General features: G+C 27.3%; 1 protein-coding gene across 1 annotated transcript; it reads right to left on the bottom strand.

The window, feature by feature from the left end:
• Positions 1-7635: 7635 nt before the first annotated feature.
• LOC132927880 (centrosomal protein of 290 kDa-like) lies at positions 7636-25857 on the bottom strand. The gene is made up of 16 exons (XM_060992458.1): positions 25084-25857; positions 20078-20189; positions 19776-19951; positions 19554-19689; positions 19378-19474; positions 18821-19001; positions 18642-18728; positions 18472-18518; positions 12602-16938; positions 12402-12524; positions 11736-11787; positions 11596-11669; positions 11427-11471; positions 10000-10137; positions 9368-9545; positions 7636-9299 (listed from the first exon to the last, which is right to left on the bottom strand). Exons 1-16 carry the CDS (start codon positions 25109-25111, stop codon positions 9015-9017), a joined length of 6096 nt encoding a protein of 2031 aa, XP_060848441.1. The 5' UTR covers positions 25112-25857; the 3' UTR covers positions 7636-9014.
• Positions 25858-27516: the final 1659 nt, after the last annotated feature.

Here is a 27516-nt window from a genome sequence, read left to right as displayed (position 1 = left end):
GTGTAATTGTTAATTTATTTTTATTTGATTTGAAACAAAATATTTAATGTGATATAAGTGTGATTGGGTTAATCTTATAAATTTGGTTACGGCCAAGTTTTTATGACAAAGGTCGAAGAATCAAATTTATATTAGGTAGGGCGAAAAATATATTTTGCTTCGGGGCGCTGACGAGGGTAGTTACGCTACTGGCTGCAGCATACCTAATTTGCTAATTTCTATACGGCTGGCTGAGCTGCAAAAGTGTGTATGCGAACGGTGTCCGTCACTGTACAGAGTTCGCTTATTTGGTGTCTTTATTTACCTATCCGGTGTGGCGTAGATATTAGGCCTGTGCTTCGAGTGTGATGAGTGTGATGACACTTGCTCCGTCGCATTAGAACGGTATCGCGCGCTTGACGGTGTAAAATGTAAAACATGTCTTGTGTACCTACTCGTAAAATCAAAGAGGTGTGGTCTATAAAAATAATATTAGAGCAGTGTTTTTAACACGAATAATATATTATATCATATAATTTACACACATTGTTATCATCAGGGCTTGGGACTTAAAGCATTTGCTTATTTTTATAGATTAACTTAAAATGTAGCAGAATGCTATGGAAGTGTATGTCATGTTACAACACGTTCAATTATGAAATTTGAAAGTGCTTTTTTTTGCTTTTTTCAACGATTTTTTAAAAAGATGCTTATTTCCAGTTTTTCTGATTATTTTTTGCTTTTTTGACCAGTTTTTCTACCTTTTATGGTTTTTTCAGAAAATCCCTCGGAATGTCTATAAACAATAAGGCAAAATGTCTCGGAAGTGAAGTTTGGTTTAATATTTTTGTTCAAATTTAAGTTTTTTAAATGCTTATTAGATTGCTTATAATGATGTTTATAAGCGCTTTTTAAGCCCTTATTTTAATGATTTTAAGTGCTATAACTCCCAAGCCCTGGTTATCATGTACATAGAATAACAATTTTTAAGAACAGCTAACAATATATTATAATTTTTAAAAAAAGTGACTAGCCAATAAGTATCAAGTCGTTGAAAAGCATTTGATACGTGCGAGAGGTAGAGACTATTCAGTTTAAAGAAGAAATTTACCGATTTTTTTTTTTTTTTTGAAATATTATACATATAATAATCAGGGCTCGGGACTTATAGCACTTAAAAGTTAAAATCATTAAAATAAGCGTTTAAAAAAGCGTTTCATCATTATAAGCATTTAAAAAACTTAAATTTGAGCAAAAACATTTAATTAAAAAAAAAATTTTCTTTTCACATGATGAAGCAGGCACTAAATTTAATTTATAAGTTGTAACCGTGTTAAAAATAATATAATTAAAGATAACAAAAAATATTGAAACAAAATGATTAGGAAAAGTTTCTAATTAAAAATAAAAAAAAATTAAATTAATCTTTATATTATAAAAAAATCAAACTTCACTTCCGAGACAATTTGCCTTATTGTTTATAGATTTTCCGAGGGCTTTTCTGAAAAAACTATAAAAAGTAGAAAAACTGGTCAAAAAAAGCAAAAAAATTCACTTTAAAATTTTATAAATGAACGTGTTGTAACATGACATACACTTCCATAGCACTCTGCTACATTTTAAGTCAATCCATATAAATAAGCAAATGCTTTAAGTCCCGAGCCCTGATAATGTAATATAATATATATACAATATTATGTAACTCTTGTTTTGGGCTAGGCTTTTGTATTGTTTATATATTTTTAAATCTTATCGCCTCTACCTACCATCTATAATTATAATATTTAGCTTAGGTGCCCACATAATAATATATATGACAATTTGAAAATATTTTGATTAATTTTAAATCGTAATCCTTGGATATACCTATTTATACTGACTACTATAATAATAATATGCGTACATATTATACCTATATATTAAATTCAATTTTTTTTTTGTAAATAATTTTTTTTATTCCTAAGCCCGTTTATTTTTTGTTAAATCATTATCAATATACTTACCTAAATATTTTTTTAATATAATCAAATATTTCATGCTTCACTGTATAACATCATCATCGTAGTTTCAAATTTAAAAAATGGTAAAATTGCAATTTTTTGCAACTATAAAAATAGCTTCATACCTGCCAAACATTTTTCAAAAATAAAACACTAAATGCCACACAATGAAAAAGTTATTCAGCTAGTAGGACAAACGAAAAAGGATACCAAACGTATCTATATAATTATATATTATTATTTATTATATTATGTAGGTATTATGTCGATCGAGCGGCGATTTGCCGAATCGCCAAACCGTAAAATAATACAATATTTCTCAATGGTTTAGTAAACACTGTTTCACTTATATTTTTATATAAATATGAGATCACATAATAGTTTATAATATTATATTATACTATAATAAAATATCCTTTCAAAAGTGACAGTTATGTTATTACTTATTATGTATAATGTATAAATACAAAATAACTTAACTGAATATTTTCTTTTTATTATTTTAGTCAAATCTCTTGCCAAGATACCGCCAAAAAACATCTTTTAAATACCTACTTATTTGGTCAAATTGGGAAACTTGAATACTCAAAAAACCGAACAATTTTTTATAAAAATTATTATTCCAATACTTAGTAAATAATATGTATTGTGTGTACCTGCGCCCTGCGGAGGGTGCAAGGGATGCACTTGCAGTACTTGCACACCGTGGATTTTCAAAAGAAGAATATAATTTTAAAAAAATTCAGAAATAGTAAAAAACTTTTATATTTTACATTAAAATAAAATAAATACCTATTTTTTTTTTAAATAATAATTGTAAACGCCTAGTTTTTTTCCAAATTCCTCGATTGCGGTTTTTAACAAATTTGGTATCCTCTTCTCGTCAAAAAATATTCCTATGTATTTAACTTAAATAGTTTAAGCACTTTATAAATCAGCGTATACCGTATACTATGCACGTTGCACTCCCCTTACAAAATTCCTGGCGGCGCCTATGATGAGTGTGGCTATTATACTTAGATATATTTGGTATCAAGGCATCTAGAACTATACATAGATATAGCCGTATAGGTATATAGATATCTAGTGTTATCCTGGTACCTACTCTTCAGTTTGCAATGTATATATTAATTATTCTCAGGTTCATGACATGTTATATATTATCTATTATTATTTTTATTGATTTCCATAATTTTTAAATCATTATCAATATATTTTTATACGTCTATAATAATTACATGTTTTTATAGAACCGGAAGTATGACTAAAAATAAATAAAATTATTTAAGTTGGTATAATTTAAAAATATAATACAAATACATTTTAAATATTTTGGATTTTGGAAAAATATTGCACCTAAATGAATTAAAAATATTGTCTACCAAGTACCAATTATTATAATTTTAATAAATGATTTACAAAAATTGAATTTAAAATATAATTATATTTAACAAAATTTGTATGCCAATATTATATAATATATAATACTAAAACGATGAATACTCTCGTGGAACTTATGAGTTTTGAGCTTCTTATATAGTTATTTACGTGTGGACATGCAATTATGCAAACAAATATTACGGATCGGGAGGTAATGCCGACAATGGATAATTTTTCACAAATAAAAATATAAAATGTATTATTTTTAATGACGATGTATCCTCTCTCACTATACTTTCTTAGTTAGCTACAGCTCAGATAAACTCCATACATATATTATTTTTAATTGACATTTTACCCGTATTTATTTTAATGTAACTATTCAAATATTTTTTGTTAGTTCTATATTATTAACCATTGCTACATTATTATATTATTATAAAGTAGATAGTAGGTATCTACTATTTGTGTACTATTTGGTATTTAGTATACCAATTTGTAAGTCATAAGTCATAAACTCATAACAGTCATAGCCAACCTTACGTATTTTTATTTTATCACCGCAATTTAATATTAGGTACCTATCTACTTTTATCTTATTAAAATGGTTAACATTTAAAACCTGTATAAATCCGTAGATATTCATAGCCAAGGCCCAAGGGTAGAAACAACTTGTTCTAAGATAATTCAAAAATGAGAGTCCAATTCGACCTAAATAAAGTTTTCCTCTTTTAATAAGTAAGAAAAAAAAAAAGATCGAAATCCGACTACTTATTCAACGAAGCGTAATTGTCGTTCCTGTAATGTCTTTATGGTCATATAATTCCGAAATCGCTTCAAATTGTCTTTATAAATAACTTTCTACGACACCTTTAATTTTTAAAGTTTTAACACCAACAGTTGTTGAGAATTATAAAATATTAGCTCCATGAATCCTACATTAGCACATCGCATTAACTACACAGTACACATAGTCAGTATATACCTATAAATAGTTCTAGTGTGAAATGAGGTGCATCATTTTCAGTAGCGGCTCGTAGATAGGGGCGACGGGGCGGTCGCCCCCTTCTAAAATTATTATTTATTACTAATTTATAAGTTTAATATAAAATTTCAAGTTTATATTGCAGTATAATATTATTGTCAAAAATAAAAATTAATTTTCCTATATTTACACTAATAAATATTATGAAAACATTATCAGTTAATGGGAGTTTACAATTTCTGAGAAACGATTACCAATAACAATTTGCCGAAATCCGCGAGCAGCGAATGCGATCTTGGGCGATGTTAAAAGTCGCCCGTCATAACTATGATCGGAATACAAAAACTAAGAAGGGGGACCACAATAATAACACTGACGCCGGGGCGATGATTTTAATCGCCCGATGCCCCGATATGTACGGATTCCGAACTTGCGTGTGTTTATTATTTACTTTTTGCCGTCGTAACTCATCGTAATCAATTATTATTTTATTATTTCATTATCATTATATATGTATTAAATGAATTTAATTAAATAACTGTTATTAATATTATTTGTGTTCAATACTTTCCATAAATAAGAAATTTTATATCGCCCTACCACTTTCAAAGCACACGAGCCGCCACTGATAATTTTCATTTTTCGGTTACGGCACTATACCTACATGTGCCACCTGTCATAATATTATGTTTTTCATAGTTAATTTTCATTTAATATTTTCAGTTTACCTACGTCATATAATTATTTAAATCCCTTAGCTTAAAGCAACGCAAATTGACTAGCATTTAACAATGTAAATCAATCTACTAGTTAAATAAGTACAGGTAAATGAGGGTCAAACGGGAGGAAATGAGAGGGATAGATCCTCCCTTGACTTTTTTTTAATATTTATAAAAATTAAATTTATGTATATTGTACTATAGTGTTAATGTATTAAATTTTGCTTTATTTTTTACGTCAAACACACTCCCCCCCCCCCCGTAACAAAATCATTTGACCGCATTGGTACAGGTTGTCAGATTGCTAAACCTTTTTTTTAACGCTAAGTAATTTTTAATTTTTGTTTAACCATCTTCACGGTAACAAAAATTTAATTTTTAAATCACAACCTAATATATTTTTTAATTTCATTGTTTTTGCTCCGAACAGAACTGATATCTGATGTACCTAGGTATTAAATTAATTTAAATAAAAAAATATTAATATGAATATATTTTTTTCTAATTTATTTGATTTTTCCTATTATAATTATATAGGTACCTACTAGTCACTTGATATAATAATTGTTAATTCTAAATTGTATCACCACTACCAATCATCGTCCGTAGAACATATTTTACAAATTCAACATATAAAGTACGTGGTTCTAGTTTACATTTATTACTTAGACCATAGGTCTCATAGCTAATGTTATTTTGAGCTCTTTTAAACAGTTATATCAATCTCAATGAAGTAAGAATAACACTAATTGACACCAGGCCTGGGGTCTAAAGAGTAAAGAGAGAAGGAAGGAATTTCTAAAGTCCTGACTCAGAACTGTACAAGTTAGGAATTTATACAGAAATTAAAAGATTACATATGACTCTGATTATTAAAAGAATGGTCTAATATTAAACTTTGATATATTTTCAACGAAAAATGAATAATTTTGACAAATTCATTACCATTTAATGAGTTGATTTAAATAATATTAATAATAAATACAGTTTATATAACTTTTAAAATTGAAAGTTTATATTTATTTAAGACATTAAATAAATTCTATGGGAATAACAATATCGTTCTATGGAATCAACCAAATTGCATTCATTTTTTTTTTTAATTAATAGAAAAAAATATACAGGGTGCATCGAAATCCATTTTTGATTATTTACTTATTATTAATTACCATTTATCACATTCAATCAAGATTAAACACAATGAATTTCTTGCAAACCGGCTTTATCATTGGTTGTTCACATCACCTTTATTCAAATAAGTGTATCATAGTATATTAATCATGATACAAGAACTATAATTATTTAATTTATCTAACCATTTACTATATTTATTTTTAAATTTAATTAATATTTTTTTAGCAGAAGTGCTAAGAAAATACAAGATTATTATATTATAAAAAATTAACAGTGGCCAAGGAAAAGTATTTAATACATAAAAAAAAAGAAGATAAAGAAAATAATATAATGTGGATGCCTAATCTAAAATAAATTTAAGATAATAACATTATCTTAGAAGTAGAGTTTGTAAATTCCACAATTAATTAAGTTGAGAAACTTAAGTATTATTGTACAAGGAAGATCAAGACATCCTCAAAGTAGCATAGAACGTAAAAAATATGCTTCGTGCATGGATGAAAGACAATAAGACCTAAAAAAGATGTATAGGATTGAAGTTAGTTCAATTCGAGAAAAATTTGTTTCCATTTCATGTAATGATCGATTTCACAATGTGGATACTGAATGCCAAAAGAGAGTTTTTAGAGTTGCAACTTTTTGACTATTATAAAATAATAAAATAATATCTTAAACACTCAGGTAACACATGATTACATATCTAATTAAATTCATATTTTACTTATTTTTTTACAACATGATGACAATTTTTATCACTTAATAATTTTAAATTTAATACAAACTATTTTTCAATAAAAATAATAATCCCCGTTTGAACAAATGTTACTGGCCAATACAAAATAATTTTAGTTATAAATAAAAGAAACTATTATATAAAAGGTTTGCCTAAAAATTCAGTTAAAATAGAAACAAGTTAGAAAGTAGGAAAATAAACTTAGTCAAACGTGCAATAAATTTAAAAAAAATACAATTCTTATTTATTAAATATGCATCTATCACAAATAAATACCGTTTATTTATTTTTAAAACTACTTTAATGCATAACAATTTAAATAGTATAAAACAAAAATATAATCCATTATTTTTAAGATATGAAGTTATAAAGATAATACAAAAAATAATAATATTAACAGATTTTTTTTAAATTAATAATATTCCTACTTATTTATTTATTTTCTATTCTTATAATATAATTCCAATCATAACTATACTTTACGACTTATGTAATGTTATATTTATTTTGGCAAGTTAAAGGTATGTGTGAATTTAATACATACACATATAAAGTTATAATATACTATATTGATTTGAAATTAACACTAATTATTTAAAATATTTTTTTTTGAGTAAAAGAAAATTTGAACTCAAAGGAAAAAAGCTATTGCTTTAAGCTTAGTACATTCATCAATCTAAGGATAAATAAAAATAAAATAGTAAATAGCTGCTATAAATATTTTATTACTTTATAAAAATATTGATACAAAACAGTATTAATAATACACAATCTAACTTAAATTTAAAAAAAAACTATACTTAAATAGATTGTTACATAGCAGTACAAGCCATTGGTATTTGATTATTTACAATATCATTTAAGAATGTGATTTCTTTGAATTTTCAATTAATGGAGTTACTACTACCTTACACACTAATACCATGTATCCCTATAAAATATTTCTCTTAAATAAATATCAATCACAATATGTCTACAATATTTTACATACTAATTATAATTTAATACAAGAGAAACATCCCTAATAAAAATTATTCTTGATGTGAAACAAATGTAAAATGTTCTTTATGCACAAGTCATAAAAAAAATTAATTATCCAAAAATAAAACGATTATTGGATTCTTAAATAAATTATGAGTATACAAATCTAAATGTGAAGAGGATGTAACATAATCAACACATTCAAAACGTTAAATTTATTACACTAAGATCAACATTATTGAATAATGTTAAAACCTAAAACGTAAAAAAAAATTTTAAATAAAAAGAAAATTGAATCTACATTTATTTTAAACATTTGTATTGATTCATTTAATAATAATAAATTATTGTAACGGATCTAATTATTTGCTCTGAGAGGTGCTAATTCTTTTTTTATTTATATAAATAATTTTAAAAGATTTAAAATAAAATAAAGTAATTTACACAAGGTAAATCTAAAATATTATTAGTGTTATCTGGTTTTTATTCACAGTAAGTAGCATGTGACTTAGTAAAATTAATTAGTTAAATTAATTATTGATGAGTTAATCACATCCATGATGTAAATTAGAAACATATATTTTAAAATTGCCTAGGCATCATTTAAATTCTTTTACAAATTTTGAAATATTAATAAAATCTTTATTATATTTATACACTGTGAGTATTAAACTAGTAATTGTGTGATTTTTTTTTATAAGCAATAATTTAAATTGAATTGTTTTTATACTTTGGTTCTAAGATTTTTCAAGGTTAAAAATTAGTGTAAGCATTTAATGAAACAGTTTACTATTGTTCCTTATTTTAAAATCATAATATGTACAATAACACACAGAGAGTTTTATCAAGATACTACAGTAAAAAATGCCACGAGTTTAATATATCTGAAATAAAAAGACTAAATTATAGGTTTGCGTGCAAAATAATTTAGACTTGAGCAAATAAAAATAAAATTAGATGCTATATAATTTATAAAAAAAAATGGCTCTAAAAATAATTATTCTTAACTAAAATAATGAATATGAATTATAGTTATTAATAGAATATATAAATATATATAAAGGTATGATAAATTATTAAAGTTATCTTAAACAATATGGGATTCAGTCACTTTCTGAACTGGAAGAATCAGAAACGTTTTTTTTTCTTTTCTTTTTAGGTGGCATATAACTATCAGATTCAGAACCACTTGACTCATCACTAGAATTATCAATATGTTTATATATATTAGCAATTGTTTTTTTGTTAACCGTTAAATGCGCATTATTGGGATCATAGTTTGAACCAGGATATCTTCTCTTGTTAAAACATTTATTGTACATGTAAAATGAGTTATCTTCACCTTGACACTTCCTAACATTTTGATCATTAACTGTATTTTTAAGTAACTAAAAATAAACAAATAAATATATAAATACAAAAAGTTAAATACAATATTTAAGATAATATGTTATACCCGGAAATATTCTTCAAGTTCAGATTGAAAATTGGAAGCATCACTGAAAACTCTACTGTCAGATCTGTTAGTCATTAGAGCATTATATGACAAGATTAAAAGATTAGATTGAAGTTCAGCAATACTTGTTATTTTTCCTGCAGTTATCTTCCTTTTAATTTCTTTTAATTCAATTGGACTGTAAAATAAACAAATCTTAAATTATTAGAACACCATAAAAGTTGATTAAACACTAGTAAAACATATACAATAATAAATATTCATCCATCTATATTTATATTAATTATATATATTAAACAATAATTAATTTAGAATTAATAAAATAATAATTTAAATAAATAATATAAAACGATGTAAAATTAAATATATAATTCTAATCAAATTTAATTTTTTTTTTATCTATATTTTATATTTTACATTTTACTGTTGAATTGCAATCAATCAGATTGTTAAATCCTGTAAAATATAATAGGTACGTTCCAAATTCAAATAATGGAAAAATTGCCAGATAATGGTATTGATATGATAGCACTAATATTAATCTTTATTCATAAGTTAAACCAATAAACTTTTATTAAAATTAATTACATTCATATCTTATAATTCTTAATTTTAATTTTAAATATGCTTACAATTTTACAATGGCTAAACATTTTTTAGGTAAATTCTTAGTTGCCTTGTCGAGACTTGAAATATATTTGCTTCTTTCACATAAGTTGTTAAAAACAAATTTCAAAACTTTCTTGTTCATTTTAATATTTTCAATAGACCTAAAAAAAAAATGTATCATAATTGAACATATTTATGTATATACTAAAATAATATATATTTATTACAAAATAAAATATAGAACTTTAACTCAGTTGAAATATTATCTTTATAAATAAAAATTAAATTTACTTTTTTCTTTGTTCGCTAAATATTAAAAACTACTTTCTTAAGACTCAAGGATAATATTTAATTTGTTTAATTCATATAATAAATATCGCCATATAGAGTGGCACACACTTGACTTTTATTTTGGCTAACAAACATTGAATATTTTTTGATTAATATACAGGATTACCATTGATTTCAATAAAATAATTATTATGATCAAATGAAAAACACAATTGAGAATACTTCAACTGAAGCAAAATAGAAATAATAGACAGATAGATAAGCAGTATATTATTAGTCAAGTTATATATATCTAAATTATGCATATCCAAATCTACAATTTTTGATTAATATTGATATATTAATATTAATATTGATGAAACAACTGATTGTAAAGGTCGTTATATAGCAAATGTAATATTTAGACCAAACTAGGAACAATTATTTTGTGAACTTCAATTAGAAAGGATAAACTTATAAAGTATAAGCTTTTTAACAAATCTATGAATTTGATATTTCCATATGGTATACTTTGTTATGCCGTCTTGCTATTTATAATGTATACTGCGCTATACACACTAAAAGCAACCAACAGGCTAAAAGATTTGTTTAAAAAAATGGAACACATGGATAGATATTATAGACAGAATAAGCTATCTCCATGCTAGATATACTATTGGGTTAGCATTTCCAAAGTTTAGGTATATGCCCCATTGATACCATTGTTACTAGTAGTAACCATTTTGACTTATACCTATCTTCTAATAATTATTATAAAATAAATAACAATGATCCAATTTGCATGTTAGAAATTTAAATAAAACTGTAATAAGTAGATTTAAACATATCAAATTTAAATTTTATAATACAAATTAATATACAAATTAAAATACAGAGTTTTTACAACAGCTCATTTGTGGTTAATATTAGGGCAAATGTATATGTTATCAAATGTTTTATTTAGAAACAAACTTTATTAAAAGTTATTCATGTTCATTTTTTTTCTTCATATTTTTAAATGTATAAATCATGATAAAATAAAAATATTAAACAAGCTGTAGGAAAAATCTAGTACATGGAGTTGTTGTTACGAATGTCACAGACAATACATGCAAGAACAACATCCTTTTAATTAGTAATAAAAAGTTTTATTAAAAATGAATATAATATTTTATCTTACTTGTCCACAAGTCCCTTTTTAAATTTACGTGGCTGAACAGATTTCCTAAATAAACACATAACACAATAACAATAATAAAATAAATACAAATATTTATAATATAAAAGCATAAACAAACTTTAAGCTTTAAACATTTTTGATCAAAAATTAATATAAAATTGCATCTTACTTGTTCACAGATTCATTTTTAATATTAAGTAGCCCAAGACTTCTTCTGGTTCTTTTAGCTAGGGGTTCCACCTCCTAAAGAAAACCATTTAAAAAATTAACAAAATAATATAATTTTAAAATACTAATAGATAAACATACCTTGATTGATGTTCTTGTTACTCGGCAATTTTGAGGTGTTAATTTATTATTTCTGAAAATAACATACATGATAGAAATTTAAATTTAAAATAATTTATAATACCTATTGCCAAAGGAAGAATACATGTAGCTACAATAGGTTTTTTTTTCTATCTTAAGAATTTACAATTATCAACATAGCACATTTAACTATAGAAAAACAATTACAGTTAATGATATATAAATGAAAAATAAATATGTATAAAAGTTTTAATGTAATAGACCCGTAATTCTTGAATATTAACGAAAAACATGATATTTCAATTATTGTAATAACATTTAACTTATAGATTTTATTTAAAAACAACACAGTTTTTCAAATAGTAATTTAACTCAATATAACATAATTAATAGATATTCACTTTATGAAAGTCTACTAACCAAAGAAGAAGAAGAATTCAACTATACAGAAGACTAATCTAGAAATATAAATAAGAATTTTAAAACTAAAAATCTATTTAAAATTAATATTTTCATAATTTTAAAATAATACATTTTTTTGTTTAAGGTCTTTGTTTATCAATTTAAAAAAAAAATTTAATCAATTCTCAATAATAGTATAGAAACAAGTCATACACCATACTAAATATCATAAATTACATTGATTAATCAATTAGTTTATCATACCTAATAGACTCTTGAAGTTTTTCATTTTGTACATCAATTCGAGGTTTACGACCTCGTTTCTTAGGAGGTGGTTTTTCTAATTCTTTAATAATTTCAACTGGTTTTATTATTTTATTATGTGTTCTATAAAAAAATAATAATAGTTACAATAAGTAATTATTAACATTAAATTTTATATTAGTAAAGTGTAATTTACTTACAAATTATTTTGTGGTTGTTTGAGAAAGTTCATAACTGATCGTTGAGATATGCTAGCTGGAATATCACTTGAACTTAACATTACTACAGGGACAATCAATGTTTTACCATCATTAAATGAATGTTTATTTAAAATATGTTTTTTTGTCTGATTTTCAGGGATTGTAGAAGTCAATATAGTGTTTGTTCCAGTAGTTTCTTTTGGAATGATAGCTGCACCATTATCTTGGCTTTGCTTAGAAGACTTAGTTTCTGAAATTGTTCTTTGTTTAAATGATGAAGAACGGGTACGAGTTCTTGGTGTACCAATAGCTTCATGATTCAAATTTTCTTTTCTAACAATAGCACTAGAATCAACATTTAAATCTTTAAAGTGCCTATTATCAGATGGTATGTTTGAAGTGCTATTCCGTTTATTTCCATCATCAGCATTCTTTGTTTGTTTTTTATACTCATAACTAGAAATTGATAGATTTTCATCAATAGTTGAACTTGGAATAGAAGATGTGGATCCAGAAGATTTTATTTGTGGTCGTAGTTTAGTGGACATATTTTTAGAAACATTTGTTTCTTTAAGCTTTTCTTCAGCCTTTAGCCCCCTTGTCCTAGTAACCATTTTAATTTCAGGTAACTTAGATTCTATGACTTTTTTTCCTTCAGATCCCATAGACTTCCTTATTCCTCGTTCTCTAACATTAAATGTTTCAATATCTTCCTTTGCTGTTGCTTTTTTAGTTTCAATTAATGTTTGTTCTATATTTGTATCATTTTGTACAAGTTCATTCCTTTTCTTAATATTTACAGGAGGAACAATTCCAAAATTCCTTACCAAACTGACCTCTAAACGTGCAACAGATCGATTATTTTCTGGTTCATTCATTTTCTTCAAAATATTTCTCTTTTCCAATCCCTTTATTTCAGTTTCTTTAACAATTATATTTTTTCTTGACTCGGCTTCTTTAGACTTTTTTGTTTCAACTTCTTCTGCTCTTTTTATCTTTTCATTTTTAATTCTTTCAAATTCAGCTGCTTTTACTCTTTTCATTTCAGCTTCCTTGGCTTCTCTGGATTTAATTTCATAAGCTCTTTGTCTCTCAGCCTCCATAACTTTTTGTAGATCAGCTTCTTTGATTAAGTCTAGCTTGTTAATCATAGTTGGTGTTGGTGTCCTAATAAACCCTTTCTGTATTGGAACATCTCTTTCTAATAATTTCATTTTTTCTTTTTTATTCAACAAGTCTTGAACTTGATTTTCTTTTACATTAATTTGACTTTTAAGGGATTCATCTTTCAATTGTGATTCATAATCCCTTAATTGAGCCAATTCTGTACGCTTTAAAATATTGTTCATACCTCTTGTTTTATCATTAACGTTTGACAAATTTACTCTTCCCACATCATTCCTATCATCTACATATTCATCGTTTCTACACAAATCATCTTCCAAAATATCTTCATCTATTATATTTTCTTCCAAAATATTATCAACACATTCGTCAATGATTTCTTCTTTAACAACAACTCTCTTCTCCATTCTATTATTTAAAATATTCATATCACGTTTCATCCTTAAATGAAATTGATTTAACTTTTCTTCAGTTATACTTCTCTGTCTTGCTTTTTCTTCCATTTCTTCAAGCATTTCTTGATCTTCTTTTTCTTTTTTCATTGTTGCTTGTAAAGCTTTCATCTTTTTTTCGTATTCTTCTTTTTTTTTTCTTTCATCATCTTCTTTGATTTTTCTATCTTCATCTTCTTTTTTCTTTCTCTCATTAAGTAACATATTTTCAAATTCTCTTTTCTTTAATTCCTCTTCTTTTTTCTTCCTTTCTTCGTTTTCTCTCTTCATTCTAACTTCATTTTCTTTTTTCTTTCTTTCATCTTCTTCTTTCTTTAATTTTTCGTCTTCTTTTCGTCTTCTTTCTTCTTCTTTCTTCTGTTTTTCTTCTTCTTTCTTCTTTCTTTCTTCGGCTTCTTTTTTCATTCTTTCAGTTTCTTTTAATAATTTTTCATTAGCAATTTTAACTGCTATTTCCCTTTGTTCCATGTCCTCGTCATCATTTAAGACTATTATCTCATCAGGAATTGTATCATACAACACTTCTTCATTATTTTCCTGATGCACTTCTTTTTTAATTTGAAGTATTTTGTCAAATTGTATTCTATCGTTAACAGATATTTTATCATTTGAAACAACAATACATGGTGGCATTTCAATTTCAATAGGTTTATTAGTACTGATTCCACAATTTGTGTTATTACCTTTGTACATCTTGGATTCTACTTCATGTAATTTTACCAACTCAGCTTCCTTAAATTTATAGGATTTTCCTTCTTTATCCTGGGTTCGAATAGGTTTGTTTTGCACGTTTAAGGGACGTGCTTTTAAATTCTTCATAGTCATTTCATCATCACTGCTAAATATTTCAACAACTTCACTAGGAGGTGGATTATGATAATTGGATGTTGTAAGTGATGCAACACTATCTAAACCAATTTGATTCATAACATCTGATATTATTCCCTGTAAAACAGGTATTCCAGTGACAGATACTACAGAGCTTTGATCATCTTCTATTTTATCAGACTGACAAAAACTCTCTTTTAAATGTTTTATTCCTTGGTTAGTAGTCTTCAATTCTCTGGTATTTAATTTAATGTCTTTAGAAGTAGATGACTTTTGTCGTACTCTCGTGATCTGAGCAAAGGTATCAAAAGCTCCAATAGTTGAATCACTTTCACTCACAGAAGAATCGCCTTGATCTACACTAACTATATTTCTACGTTCCTCTGTTTCATTACTATCTAATGAACCACACTCAATTAAAGAATTCAATTCTTCATTATCAAAAGAATGCATTTCAACAATTTCTTCGACGCCATTATATAATTCAGCCAAGGATGTTTGAGAGATTGATTGATCAAAATCAAAATCTAGTTCTTTAATAAATCGGTTGTTAGTCTCACTTACATTACTATTAATTCTACCTTTAGATACACTATCTTGATGATACTGTTTTTTTGTAGAATCTAAAATATTTTGTGGTTTTCCAAACACATTCCATGGAGTTTTGTCATTTTTATTTTTTTTCCCATCTAACTGAAGTAAGGATGATCTTGAATTACTTGAAATGTTAGAACCAACAACTATTGATGATAAGTTTTGTGATTCAACATTATTGGTTTTCATTGTTATTTTATTATCATCATTTGTGTTATGATCATCTTCTATACAAATAACATCATCATCATCATCATCGTCATCAGCAGTAGAAGCAGCAGCAGCAGTAACTGTACAATTATTGTCAATTACTTTAACCACATTTTGAGAACTATTATTTAATCTTGTAGGATTTTTTACATCTGCATTTGTGACTTGAATATCCGCCACTCGCTGTTCTGAAGTAAGTTTAATATTAAATGGTTTCTTGATTTTGTTAACTACTACAATAGGCTGGTTACTATATGACAACAATTTTGAATCATTTCTGCTATCAACACACCTTATATTTGCTGATTTTAGTTCAATTACACCTTTTTGTTTTAATAGTTTTCCATCAGATGTAGTCAATGTATTTTGCAAAGATTGACTATCTTTGCGTAACAAAATAGCATCTTTAACAGCAGTCCGATCAACAGGGATCAGGCATTCCGAATTTTTGTCCTTGTTCTGAGGCGTGCCTAACAAACATTGATATTGTTCTGATAAAGGTTCTGTAGGCTTTAAAACAAAATTGGCTGATATTTCCTCCAACATTTTATTGCTTATTTCTTTACTATTATTAACTTTATTATTTGTTGATAAATTATCTCCTGGACTCGATAAACGAAGTTTTTGCAAGGAAGATCGTGTCATTTTAGAAGGAATTTGATTTGGTATTTCATCTTGAACGGATGATAACGGTTCAACTTCAATTTGGTCAATATCAGCCATATCATCAAGTAAATGTGTTTCAATAATTTGAGATCCTCCACTTTGTTGTCGCAAACTTTCACGTTCTTTCTTTCCATCAGATTGTTTATTATCATTGAATAGTTTAAAACCACCTTCTGCTCTAGTTTGACTTCTTGTTGCTCTAGGTTCCACTCTGTAACTTGTATCCTTCTTATCTCCAAATGAACTTTTGAGACTGACATTTTTATCTTCTTCATTTTCGCTGTCACTTATTAAATGAACACTTAAATTTGCTTTAGATCCATTTTTAACTGCTGAAACAGGACTCTTTGATATCTGTTTCTTTGAAGCTGATAAATCAGATTTATTGATTTGATTAAAAGACCCCAGAGTTGTCACATTATCTACTCGTACTCTATTTAATGATGGTGACTGCGAGTTCTCCTATAAAATATTCACATGTTAATTTTAATTTGTTTTCAATTAAATAAGAATATTAAAGCAATTTAAAGCAGTTTAATTTTACATGCATTTCTTCATACTTGTGAAAGAAAAATTAATTATTTTAGGAACTAATTGAAATTTGTAAGCTTATATTTTAATTTTAGAAATTATTTAAAGTAAATTTTTTTTTTTAAAAAAAGTACTCATCAAGCACCATAATAAATAAACATAACATAAAAAATTTCCTACAAAATCTAGAATGGAGGAATGAAAAATATTTTTATAATTAAAATTTGACGGTCAATATTGGGTGAATTTTTCTTCCACTTTTAGTACCTTCCATAGTTGTGTCAGAATATAAACATATTAAATTTAAACACACATAAATGGGATATATTACTTTATGTGTATGTGTATGATATGCATATAATATTTTAAAGTTTCTCTTTCTCAACCTTATGACCAATAGTCTCTTACTAATAGTTTTGTGTATAGCATGCAGACTGATGAAGTATACACTCATATTACAGCACTCTCACATAAACATTAAAAGATATTTACTATATTAATTATCTCCCTTAAAAAGGCCTGCTCTCAACACCTTAAAATAAATAGAAAGGTTACATACAAAAATATATTGTTTTATAACTTTTAAAGATACAAGTTTAAAATGAAATGCTTTTCGATTATTATTACATTCTACAAATTCTTTAAATCTCATTCATTAAAACTAATATAATTTAAATAATTTATAATCAATAAATAATATAATGTATTATTTTTATACTTAAGAGGATGCAACACCCGCATGTGTTGTCTCCGTTGTACAAGTGTGCAACATAGCAAATTGACGCTCAGCAGATTACGTTTATTAACTTCGATTAGTTTAAAAATTAGAGTGAATCTACCTATTATGAAACTTGATAATAAGAACATTATCTATGTTTGTACATTGGATTTTTATTATTATTCAGTTTTTAGGTGAGTTATGAGCATTATTAATTTATGCTATATTTCACACGCATCTTGTAAAAAAATTGAACTATCTTAAAAAACCAACATACAAACACAGATAATGTTCATACCATCAAGTTTCATAAAAGATCAATTCACTCTATTTTTTAAACTAATGGAGCTAAACGTAATTTTCTGAGCATAAATTTGTTGTTACATAATTTTAAGACCCAGATAATACATGCGAGTAAGACGCTCTCTTAAATACAATATTGAAGAACTAAAATATAAATGAGTAATATTATTTTACCATTAGATTAAATTTAGTTATTTTTTGTTTTTAATATTGAGTGTAATAATCAAAATTATAATGAACTTTTATGAAAAATGTATTTAATTAAAAAAAAAAAATGATATCTATTTGTAATATATTGAAAAATAATATGATGTAATCAGATTTCATACCTATAGAACTTTAAAATGACAGTCAGACATAGAAATGATTTTATGAAGCAAATATTAAAACAAAGTACACTAGTTTGAATTATATTATAATAAATCACATAATTTTGAACTCACTTTTCTAGAAGTATTCGCAGGAGGCTTTTCTGTTACTACAAGTTCACCTAAAAATAAAAATAAAGTTAATATTGATCAAAGAAAACTATTAATAAAACTATGTTATTAATATAAATTTATAGTATAATAACTTTAAATGCCCAATATACTATACACATTTTTATACTTACTTAGCTTATTCTTCTGTGTTATTTGCGGTGGACTTGGTATATAAGGATTTGCTGGAGCTTCAAGGAGTTTAGAAAGTGTAGGAGTACCTAATAATTTTTAAGATATTTTCAATAAAATCAAACCACATATTTTTGATAATAATATTGTAATAAAAGATACTAAACAAATCAAAATTTACCTTGTGTAGTTCTAATGCTAGGAGTTAATGGTAATAATTTTCCAGATCTAGTCCTTGATGTGCCACCAGGAGATTGTAATAAAGAAGTAATAGTAGTGGCAGTTCTATTAGCTGGTATGGTATTGCGAGATCTTAGAAGACTCGTTAATAATGGTGCAGATGGTGTATTCCATTTAATTGGCTGTAGAATTAACATAATTGGTTATGAATATAATAAACTGATTTTTTTTTAAATTATTGATAAGGTTATATATTAATATATATATAATATATAGGTTGTATATTAAATTGTTTATTTATAAAGATAGATAGACAACAGTTTTTTAGAAAATTACTTTTTTTTTAAATACATTTTATGATTAAGGACAGATTTTCACTTTTGAAATAAGTTGTTTGTATCATAATTTACAAATTTAATACAAATTAATTCTAAGTAATAAGTTCTAGGATATTCAGGTAATGTTTTAATTTCCCAAATGCTTTATTTTTCGAACCTAACCTAACAACCTTTATAAATAATCAATTGATTTAATTTAATGTGTATATTTTTTTTATACCTCTTCTATTAACCCAGAACTTGAATTTTCAGAAGCTAAACTAGCATTTTGCCTAGTCATAAGTTGATCCATATATTGTTTACCCTCAATTTCAGTTCTGCAAAAATAAAAATATTCACAAATAAAATTTAAGTAATAATATATGAGCTGTTTACTATTAAACAAATAATTTCAACCTTCTTGCTTGTGAATAAAGGTTAACAACTTCATTTCTTGACAAATTTCCTTGTTTCACACGATTTAAAACACTGAATAAATTACAGTACTTTGATTTTAATGTGTCTCTTGATTTATTAATTTCTCGTATATAATCTATGTTCATTAAAAAAAATATAGATATTTCTTTAAACTTCAATTCAATTTTTAAGTATAATATTATACTATTATCATTTAGTTACCATTTTTTAAACCTTCAGCAATGTGTTGCACCATTTCAAGATAGGGCAATGACTTTGCTTCCTTGCTAAGATTAGATACAAGAATTTTAAACTGGCGTTCACAGCTTTTTGGTGTAAACCATTCTCGAGGTCTATAAGGTTCTCCCGCATGTCTAAGAACTTGAGCAACTGATTTCCTAAAAACAATAATATGATGGAATTCAATAAAAAGCAAATTGTTAAATTTTTTTTCTTATGAATTTATACTATTTGAATTAATTTCAAAACCCAGAATGTGACTGTTAACAAAGATTTATATTTACCAATCATGAGTCCCATAATGACACATAGCTATAGATAACCAAAATTTTTCTTTTGCTGTCCATGCTACTACTTCTGTTAGAGGCTTTTTCTCTATCCATCTATAAATTGTACCTAGAACAAAATTCAATTTTTATATCATTAGCTACGATTGAAATAATTGGATTACAAAAATAAATAAGGCAGTATGGAAGTTAAAAAATATAATATGCCTTGCAATAATTTAACTCAACCTAACCGAATGTTGTTGAATGTGCACATAAAATTATGAAAAAAAAATAACTAGTAATAAAAAATACAATTAAAATAACAAACAATTATTCTTTATTATTATATTTATATAAATGTAAAACTAACGACAGAAAAATTTTCAGAATATCTGTTGATGCCCAAATAAAACAGTCCCCTACTTTTCTTTTTGTGATTTTATGTAACACATTGTTATAACATAGTATAGTTTTTTTGTAGTGACAACTTTTCGGGTGATTTAAGTTCAATATTTTTTGAAAAAATCATTTAAATTTTTAGTTTTGTAACTTCTACAGTGAAACATAATTTGCCACCATAGGGGTACAAATATCTTAATTAAATACATTCAGATGTTGATTATAAATTTTATTTTGATCAAATAATATTTAAATAATAAAAACTAATTTTGTGAATCAAAGCAAATTAAAAAAAAAAAAAATTGACAATAGACTTTACACACTACAAAACATCAACATTATTAATCAAAATTATTCTAGGTAAATTGTAGAAGAATATAGATTTACATAAAATCCAACCCTTAGTTACAAGTAAGGCTAAGAATTATATATTTTAAAACCCTTATAAATTATACCAATAATTTAAAATAATACACTTGTAAAATGCATAACTATTATTACAATAAACCAGCCTTAAACTGTGTGAGATCACTTCAGGGTTCCGCGAAGCTTAAGTAATTTTTTCAAAATTTTCAAGAAAATTAATTTAAAATATCAAACTAAAGATTAGTAGTGGGGAAAAAAAGTTTGCATTAAAGAAAAAAAATATTTGTATATTAAATAATTATATAAGCCGTATAAAATAGCCTATGTCTAATTTTGGTGCAGTTCAAAAGATGAATATCCTCAATTGTCACAAAAGGCCGTGTTGAGACTTTTACCATTTACAACCACTTATATATGTGAAACTAGATTCTCCACCTATGTATTGACAAAAACAAAATACCGCAACAAACTTGATGCCAAACCTAATATTGTAATACAACTTTCATCAATAAAGCTCAATATTAGGAATATTTGTAAAAATAAAAAGCAATTTCAGTTATCCCATTAAAATGTATACTTAGTCTAATTAAAGTAATTATTATTAAAGTATTATTATATATATATACAATTATTATTATTTTTATTTTTATTTTAACATGTTTTTTGAATTAAATACTTTTAACACAATATTATTATATGATTATAATTTATTTGCAAAATATCCTAAAAAAAGCTAAAAAAAAAAAAAGTAGGGGTTCCGTGATAAAAGCGGACATCAAAAAGGGTTCCACGGATAAAACAAGTTTAAGAAACACTGCAATAAACATATTAACTACCTATATAAAATCTTTAATTAATATTAATTAATTAATTAATTATTGTACATAATAATTGCTAATGATATATTTATTTAATGATGCCTAAGTTGGTTTAATTGTGTTCAGTGGTTATAAATTTACTGTGTACCTATGTAAATATAGTATAATATGTTAACATTCAACATGATATTAATCAAGTTTTTATTTAAAATAGCATTGCAAACCACAAAAAAATAAAATCAGCCTTAATTTTGGATTATAACTTATTCTTCTTGATTTATTATACATTGTTACTGAGAATAAGTATTTAAATAACAAAATAGTATTAGAGTTGTTTTAATTCTTATAACACATATTGTATTGTGCATTTATTGTTATTTATTAAGTAAGCACTAATTCTTTAGTTATTAAATATAAATACAGCTGTCACATATTTAGTGAAAACATTTTTAGTAAGTAAGTTTTCAGAAATTTTTAATTACAAAAGCAGGATATGCATCACTGATAAGAATCAACTGTCAGCGATAAGAGAACTTCTACATTTTTATTGTAAATTAAATTTATAATTTAATACTTTTACAGTCATTGCCAAATAAATTGATACCACGGCAGCGGTGGCGCAATAACGAAAAACCAGGTGTTCCCCGTACTTTGAATTTGTTACCAAAAATTTATCAATAAACAATTACAAATGTCACAAAACACTTTAAAATTGATTTTACGTTATTAATTTAAAATCAAATATTTTGGTAATATTCTTTCATCTTAAGACAAAAAGTAGAAATTGTATTAATCAATAAAATAAAGTAATAATGACATCAATATACACACCGCGATGAGTTTGGGCTACACCTACTGAAAAGTGCCGCCACGTCAATCTATCTTGCAACGACTGTACATGATTTGAAAACACGTTAATTATATTTTAATATTGAACCAAAATAGTTTTCAATAATAAATAATACAAATATACTTGTATTATCAATAACAAATTTAAAAATTTATGGAAAAAGTAGAAATTAATAAAATGATAAAATATAATTTGTGGCATATAATAGTATAGTAATTTGAACTATACCTATTGTTTTGTAATATAACAGTCACATGTTTTATAATTAACTAAATAAGACACAACTACATATGTTTAAAATAAATGTAATTATTCATAAATTATAATAAAATATATCTTTTAAATTCCAGTTCTAATATTTTTATATTCATTTAGCAAATTAAAAAATTTGTTGTTTTATTAGAATCATTCACATTTTTTTCTCAATACCATTTTCCCAAAAAGATGTTTATTTGTTTTCAAAATTTTATTTTCCAATACAAAACAAAAATGATTTATTGGTGATATTAGTAATAATTAAAGTACAATAAAAAAAGTAGACTAAACCAGGTAGGTAAATAATAAAGCCATTCGATAATCGATACTACTATTTATCCGATTAACCCAGCAATAAAAATGATTACATACGCATACCACTAGTCTAAACTATTATCTCAATGACATGACACAGCTATACACAAATGCCAAAATTACCAAAATTAGATTAGGACTTTTGTATTGGAAAATATTAAATTAAATTTGAATAAATATGTTTTGGAAAAATTATTTTATGGTCAATATTGAAATTGGAGAATTTATTTTATGGTAAATATGATTAATAATAATAAAAAAATAAATATTCCTAAACATTTGAATACTTTTATTATTTAGGTTAGGTTAATTAATTCAAAAGGTAACAAAAAGGACCGTGGCGTAGAGGGAATTATTACAATTTTTTTTTGATATATTACGTTTTTTCCCCTTTTTTTTTTCAATTTTTCTATTTTTTCAAATATTTGAGTATACAAATTTAGAATACATTGAAAAATATTCTTGGCGTAAAACAAATACCAATTGAATGACCGCCGGTGGCCATGTGGCAGTCGACGTGTTAAATGGTCACCCTAAGCTAGCTAGTTTTATGTTTAAGAGGACGTTATACCAGCATGTATTGTCTCTGTCTTACTAGTGTAGATCATAACAAATTTTTGTTCAGCAGAACACATTTTGCGATGTTAGCTTTAATATTAGAATCAATTATTTACCTATTATCAAACTTTAAGGTAATAATGTTATCTAGAGCATCTCAAAGGTTTTTATTGGTATTTTAATTTTTAAGCGAGTTACGAGCATTTTAAAATTTTAATATTTTACATAACCATAACTCACTTAAAAATTAAGATATCAATAAAAGCTTGTGAAATGCCCTATATAATATTTTTATCTTTAAATTTGATAATAGGTAAATTTAGTGTAATATTAAAGTTAACATCCCAAACTATGTTCTGTTGCACGAAAATTTGTTATGATCTACATTAGTAAAACAGAGACAACACATGTGGGTATAACGTCATCTCAAGGACAGTTTTATCTAACATAATTCAAATTATATTTAAGATATATTTTAAATTTAGCATCAGAATAGCCTTCTCCTAAAAATATTGAGTCCTGAAATTTATTTTGACATTATTAAAACAGAAAAACAATGAAGAAAATTGGTAAATAAAATATCAAATAATAATAATAGATAGAAAAAATGTGTATCTATAGTCTGTCCAGCGAGAGACCGCGCCGATTCTGCACAACTCCACGCGTCACCATGTTACCAAAACTGGTTCGCTTATGGTTGGGTATCATTAGGGGATGTGCAGAAAAACTGATTTTGGTAGGTTTGCGTTGGGTTCTCTTGCTGGACAGAGTATAGTTATATTTTAATATTAAAAAGGTTATACCTATGCTAAAGGAACCAAAATAGTAAAAAATAAACACAAACTATGCTGATAAACATTGGATGATAAGTTGCAATAAAGTGTGAGTCACGGTGTTACATTTTTTTAATAGACATCTGCATCCAGCAGCAGCACCAACAAAATACAGTTGGGTACTTAGCGCTGTGATGCCTAGTGACGGAGAAAAGAATGACCAATTGCACCAATAGCGTTCAAACTAGCTGTCGATGTTTGCACAAAGCCGAGTTAATAGCACTGCGATTGGTTCATCTCGCTTTCGTTATGTTAGACGTGCCAAGAACAAAATCGTACGGATCTTAATACGCATGCAAGTTCTTGAATGTAATGTAAATACTGCAAGCCGTAATAACGTTGGAATCAAATGGCATACCATTTGTTAATGTCGTACGAGGGCAGAAATAGCTTCCTAAACATTGCAAGCGTGTGAACCCGGCTTGATGCTCGCCATAGGTAGGCAATGTAATATATTATATATTATGTATATATATGTATCACTAGGTAGGTACCTAGTGCTGAACGATCAAAGAACACGGCGAGCGACAGCCAACCAGTTCGGACCGTCGTTAGGGGGGAAAGAGAGGAGGAGACGTGTTGCCTCTACGAGTTGGGGTGGCAATGGGCAGGGAAGAAGACACTTACCAGGCGAATCCGTGTTGGACGACGCCATGTTGCGGCTGGCGGCTGCGGAGGCGGCGGCTAGCGTCAACTGAACGGCGTGCTTGCGGGTGGCGTCTGCAGCGGTGCCACGGGTCCGACGGTCACATCTCCGGGAGCGTGCGGTTTCCACGGTTGCGTTCGCGCGCGCACAGCCGCACGACGGCGTGCCGACGACGACGACGCGTGTCCGGTCCCTGGGAACCCCTATCGTTCACACGGGCGTGTTTCGCTGCGTGACAGTAACCGTCGCGGTGACGACGGTGGGACGTTTAAAAACGACTGCGGCGATGACGACAGCGGCGCGGTGTTGACTGACGAAGGCGAAAGGAGACGCTGCTAAACAGCGGAAAATCGACGGGACGCCAAACGGCAAAGTGTTGTGCACACACACACACGCACAAACTCAAAGAGGCGCAAACAAACGCAATGAAGACGCGGTACACGCGCACGCGCGCGCAGAGAAAAACACACGGTCAGGTGTGCGCACACAGACCACCAGCACGCACGCGCTTTAAGGGCAAAAAACACTGAACGACGACGACGACGATGACGACGAAAACGGCGTTGACGGGCGAGCGTGGAGTTCGAGTCTGCAACTGAGCAACTGAACGGTCTGAACAACGTCCTGGGCAGCCGCAGCGCTGCTGGTGCTGACGGCGCGTAGCGTGAATGTTATAATATTATATATATATATATGTATATATGATAATAATATGGCGGTGCGGGTCGTTGTTTGTTGTTTCGTCTTGCCGGGACCGCGACGGAATGGCCTGCTGGCTGCTGCTGATAATATAATGGTACGTCGCCACGGTCTTATCACTCCCGAGCCGTCACGGTTGTTTCACTCATCATTATGGTCACACCGTCCGCGGCGTTGCCGTTTGGAGGCGACGTACGCGCCGCCGCGATCGTATGCGAGTATGGGACGTAGTTGTAGGCGTAGTCGTTGTAGCTCTCGCCCGCCCGTGACCTGTTTACCGGGATTTGTTATTGTTGTTGTTGTTACCATCGCCGATGATTTTTCTCTTCTCCGCGACCCGCACTGTTTTATACGTCATGCACAAACAGTGTATGACCGCGGTGACGGTACGCTAACCACAACATTTCTAATATTGATGGGCGTTATCGGCACACCGTGTTTTCTGTTGCGCACAACGATAATGATATTATTTACAACACGCGAATACGCGATAGTCACGATACGACGCCTCAGTGTGTGTGATGTAGTACCTGTCTATAATGTTATTGCAGCGAGAATACCAATGCCATAGTTCTTTTTATCGAAAAAAATTTATGTTTGATGGTCTCGACGTGCATGTACCGCATAGTCGATTAAGGTCCTCGATAATAATTCCACGGAGGAAATATCTAAAAAAAATTCTAAAATGTTGGTATGACCCGCGGACTTAGGTCTGTGGTGTGACCTGACCGTGCTGCTTGTTTGAAACGTGCGTCTGCCATTTTAAATGTTCCCGTTTTTGTCCCACATCCACGAAAATTCAAAATAACTATTGATCCATTTTGTTACCCATGATCCGTGGTTATATTTATACAATTTACTGCGTAGTTGTATTTAAACATTTCTCAGGTATAGGCACTGTTCACAGATACCATATATCGGTGGCTTAAAGGCCAAATATGATATGTCCAATTTTTCAAAAAATGTTGGTATATTATGTCCAATCAAGATATCTAGGCTTTCTTTACGATACTGCCAAATATCAAGTATCAAAAGTATTGCATTATTTTTACATAATCATAATAAATGAACTAATGTTATTTTTGAATTAATAAAAATAAGTCCAAATTGAATTGCGATTATATTATTTAAAATAGAAAAATTAGCTATGCACCTATGATGTTAATTTGTTAATGTTAATTGGAAAATATAATATGTCCATATTAAAAAATAATAATAATTGTTATTTATAATAAATCCATTATATTCCCTCTCGAGAATTATTTAAAAAAATGTAGAATATTAACTTTTCTAACAAATTATAATTTCACAGTAGGTTTTGCATAAAATCTGGTTAAATTATAAATAAAAAATTGCATTTAAAAATACTTAAAGTGGATTTGAAATATTTAAAGAATTTAAATGGTTCTAAAAAATTTAACATTTGTGACCATCGATTTACTAAGTATAATATAAGTATGTAAACATACTTATATAATTGACAAAAATAACAAAAAATAATATTTGAAAATAAGTTAACACCTCTAAAATGAATATCGTGATTTATTTCTTAGTAAAACAATAATCATTTATATTATCCGAAATGATTATAAGAGGTTTTTTGAAATTTTGAATATTGTATTTATTTTTAGAAAATCTATTATATTAGATATTATATATAATAGAATGTTCTAATATAATTATATGGTTTTAATTATATTTTTTTATTGCCTTCG

The sequence above is a fragment of the Rhopalosiphum padi genome, chromosome 3, assembly GCF_020882245.1.
Source record: "Rhopalosiphum padi isolate XX-2018 chromosome 3, ASM2088224v1, whole genome shotgun sequence".
Classification (NCBI taxonomy): Eukaryota; Metazoa; Arthropoda; class Insecta; order Hemiptera; family Aphididae; genus Rhopalosiphum; species Rhopalosiphum padi.
The sequence above is the reverse complement of the archived record's forward strand: the minus strand, read 5'-3'. Positions and strand labels throughout refer to the sequence as shown.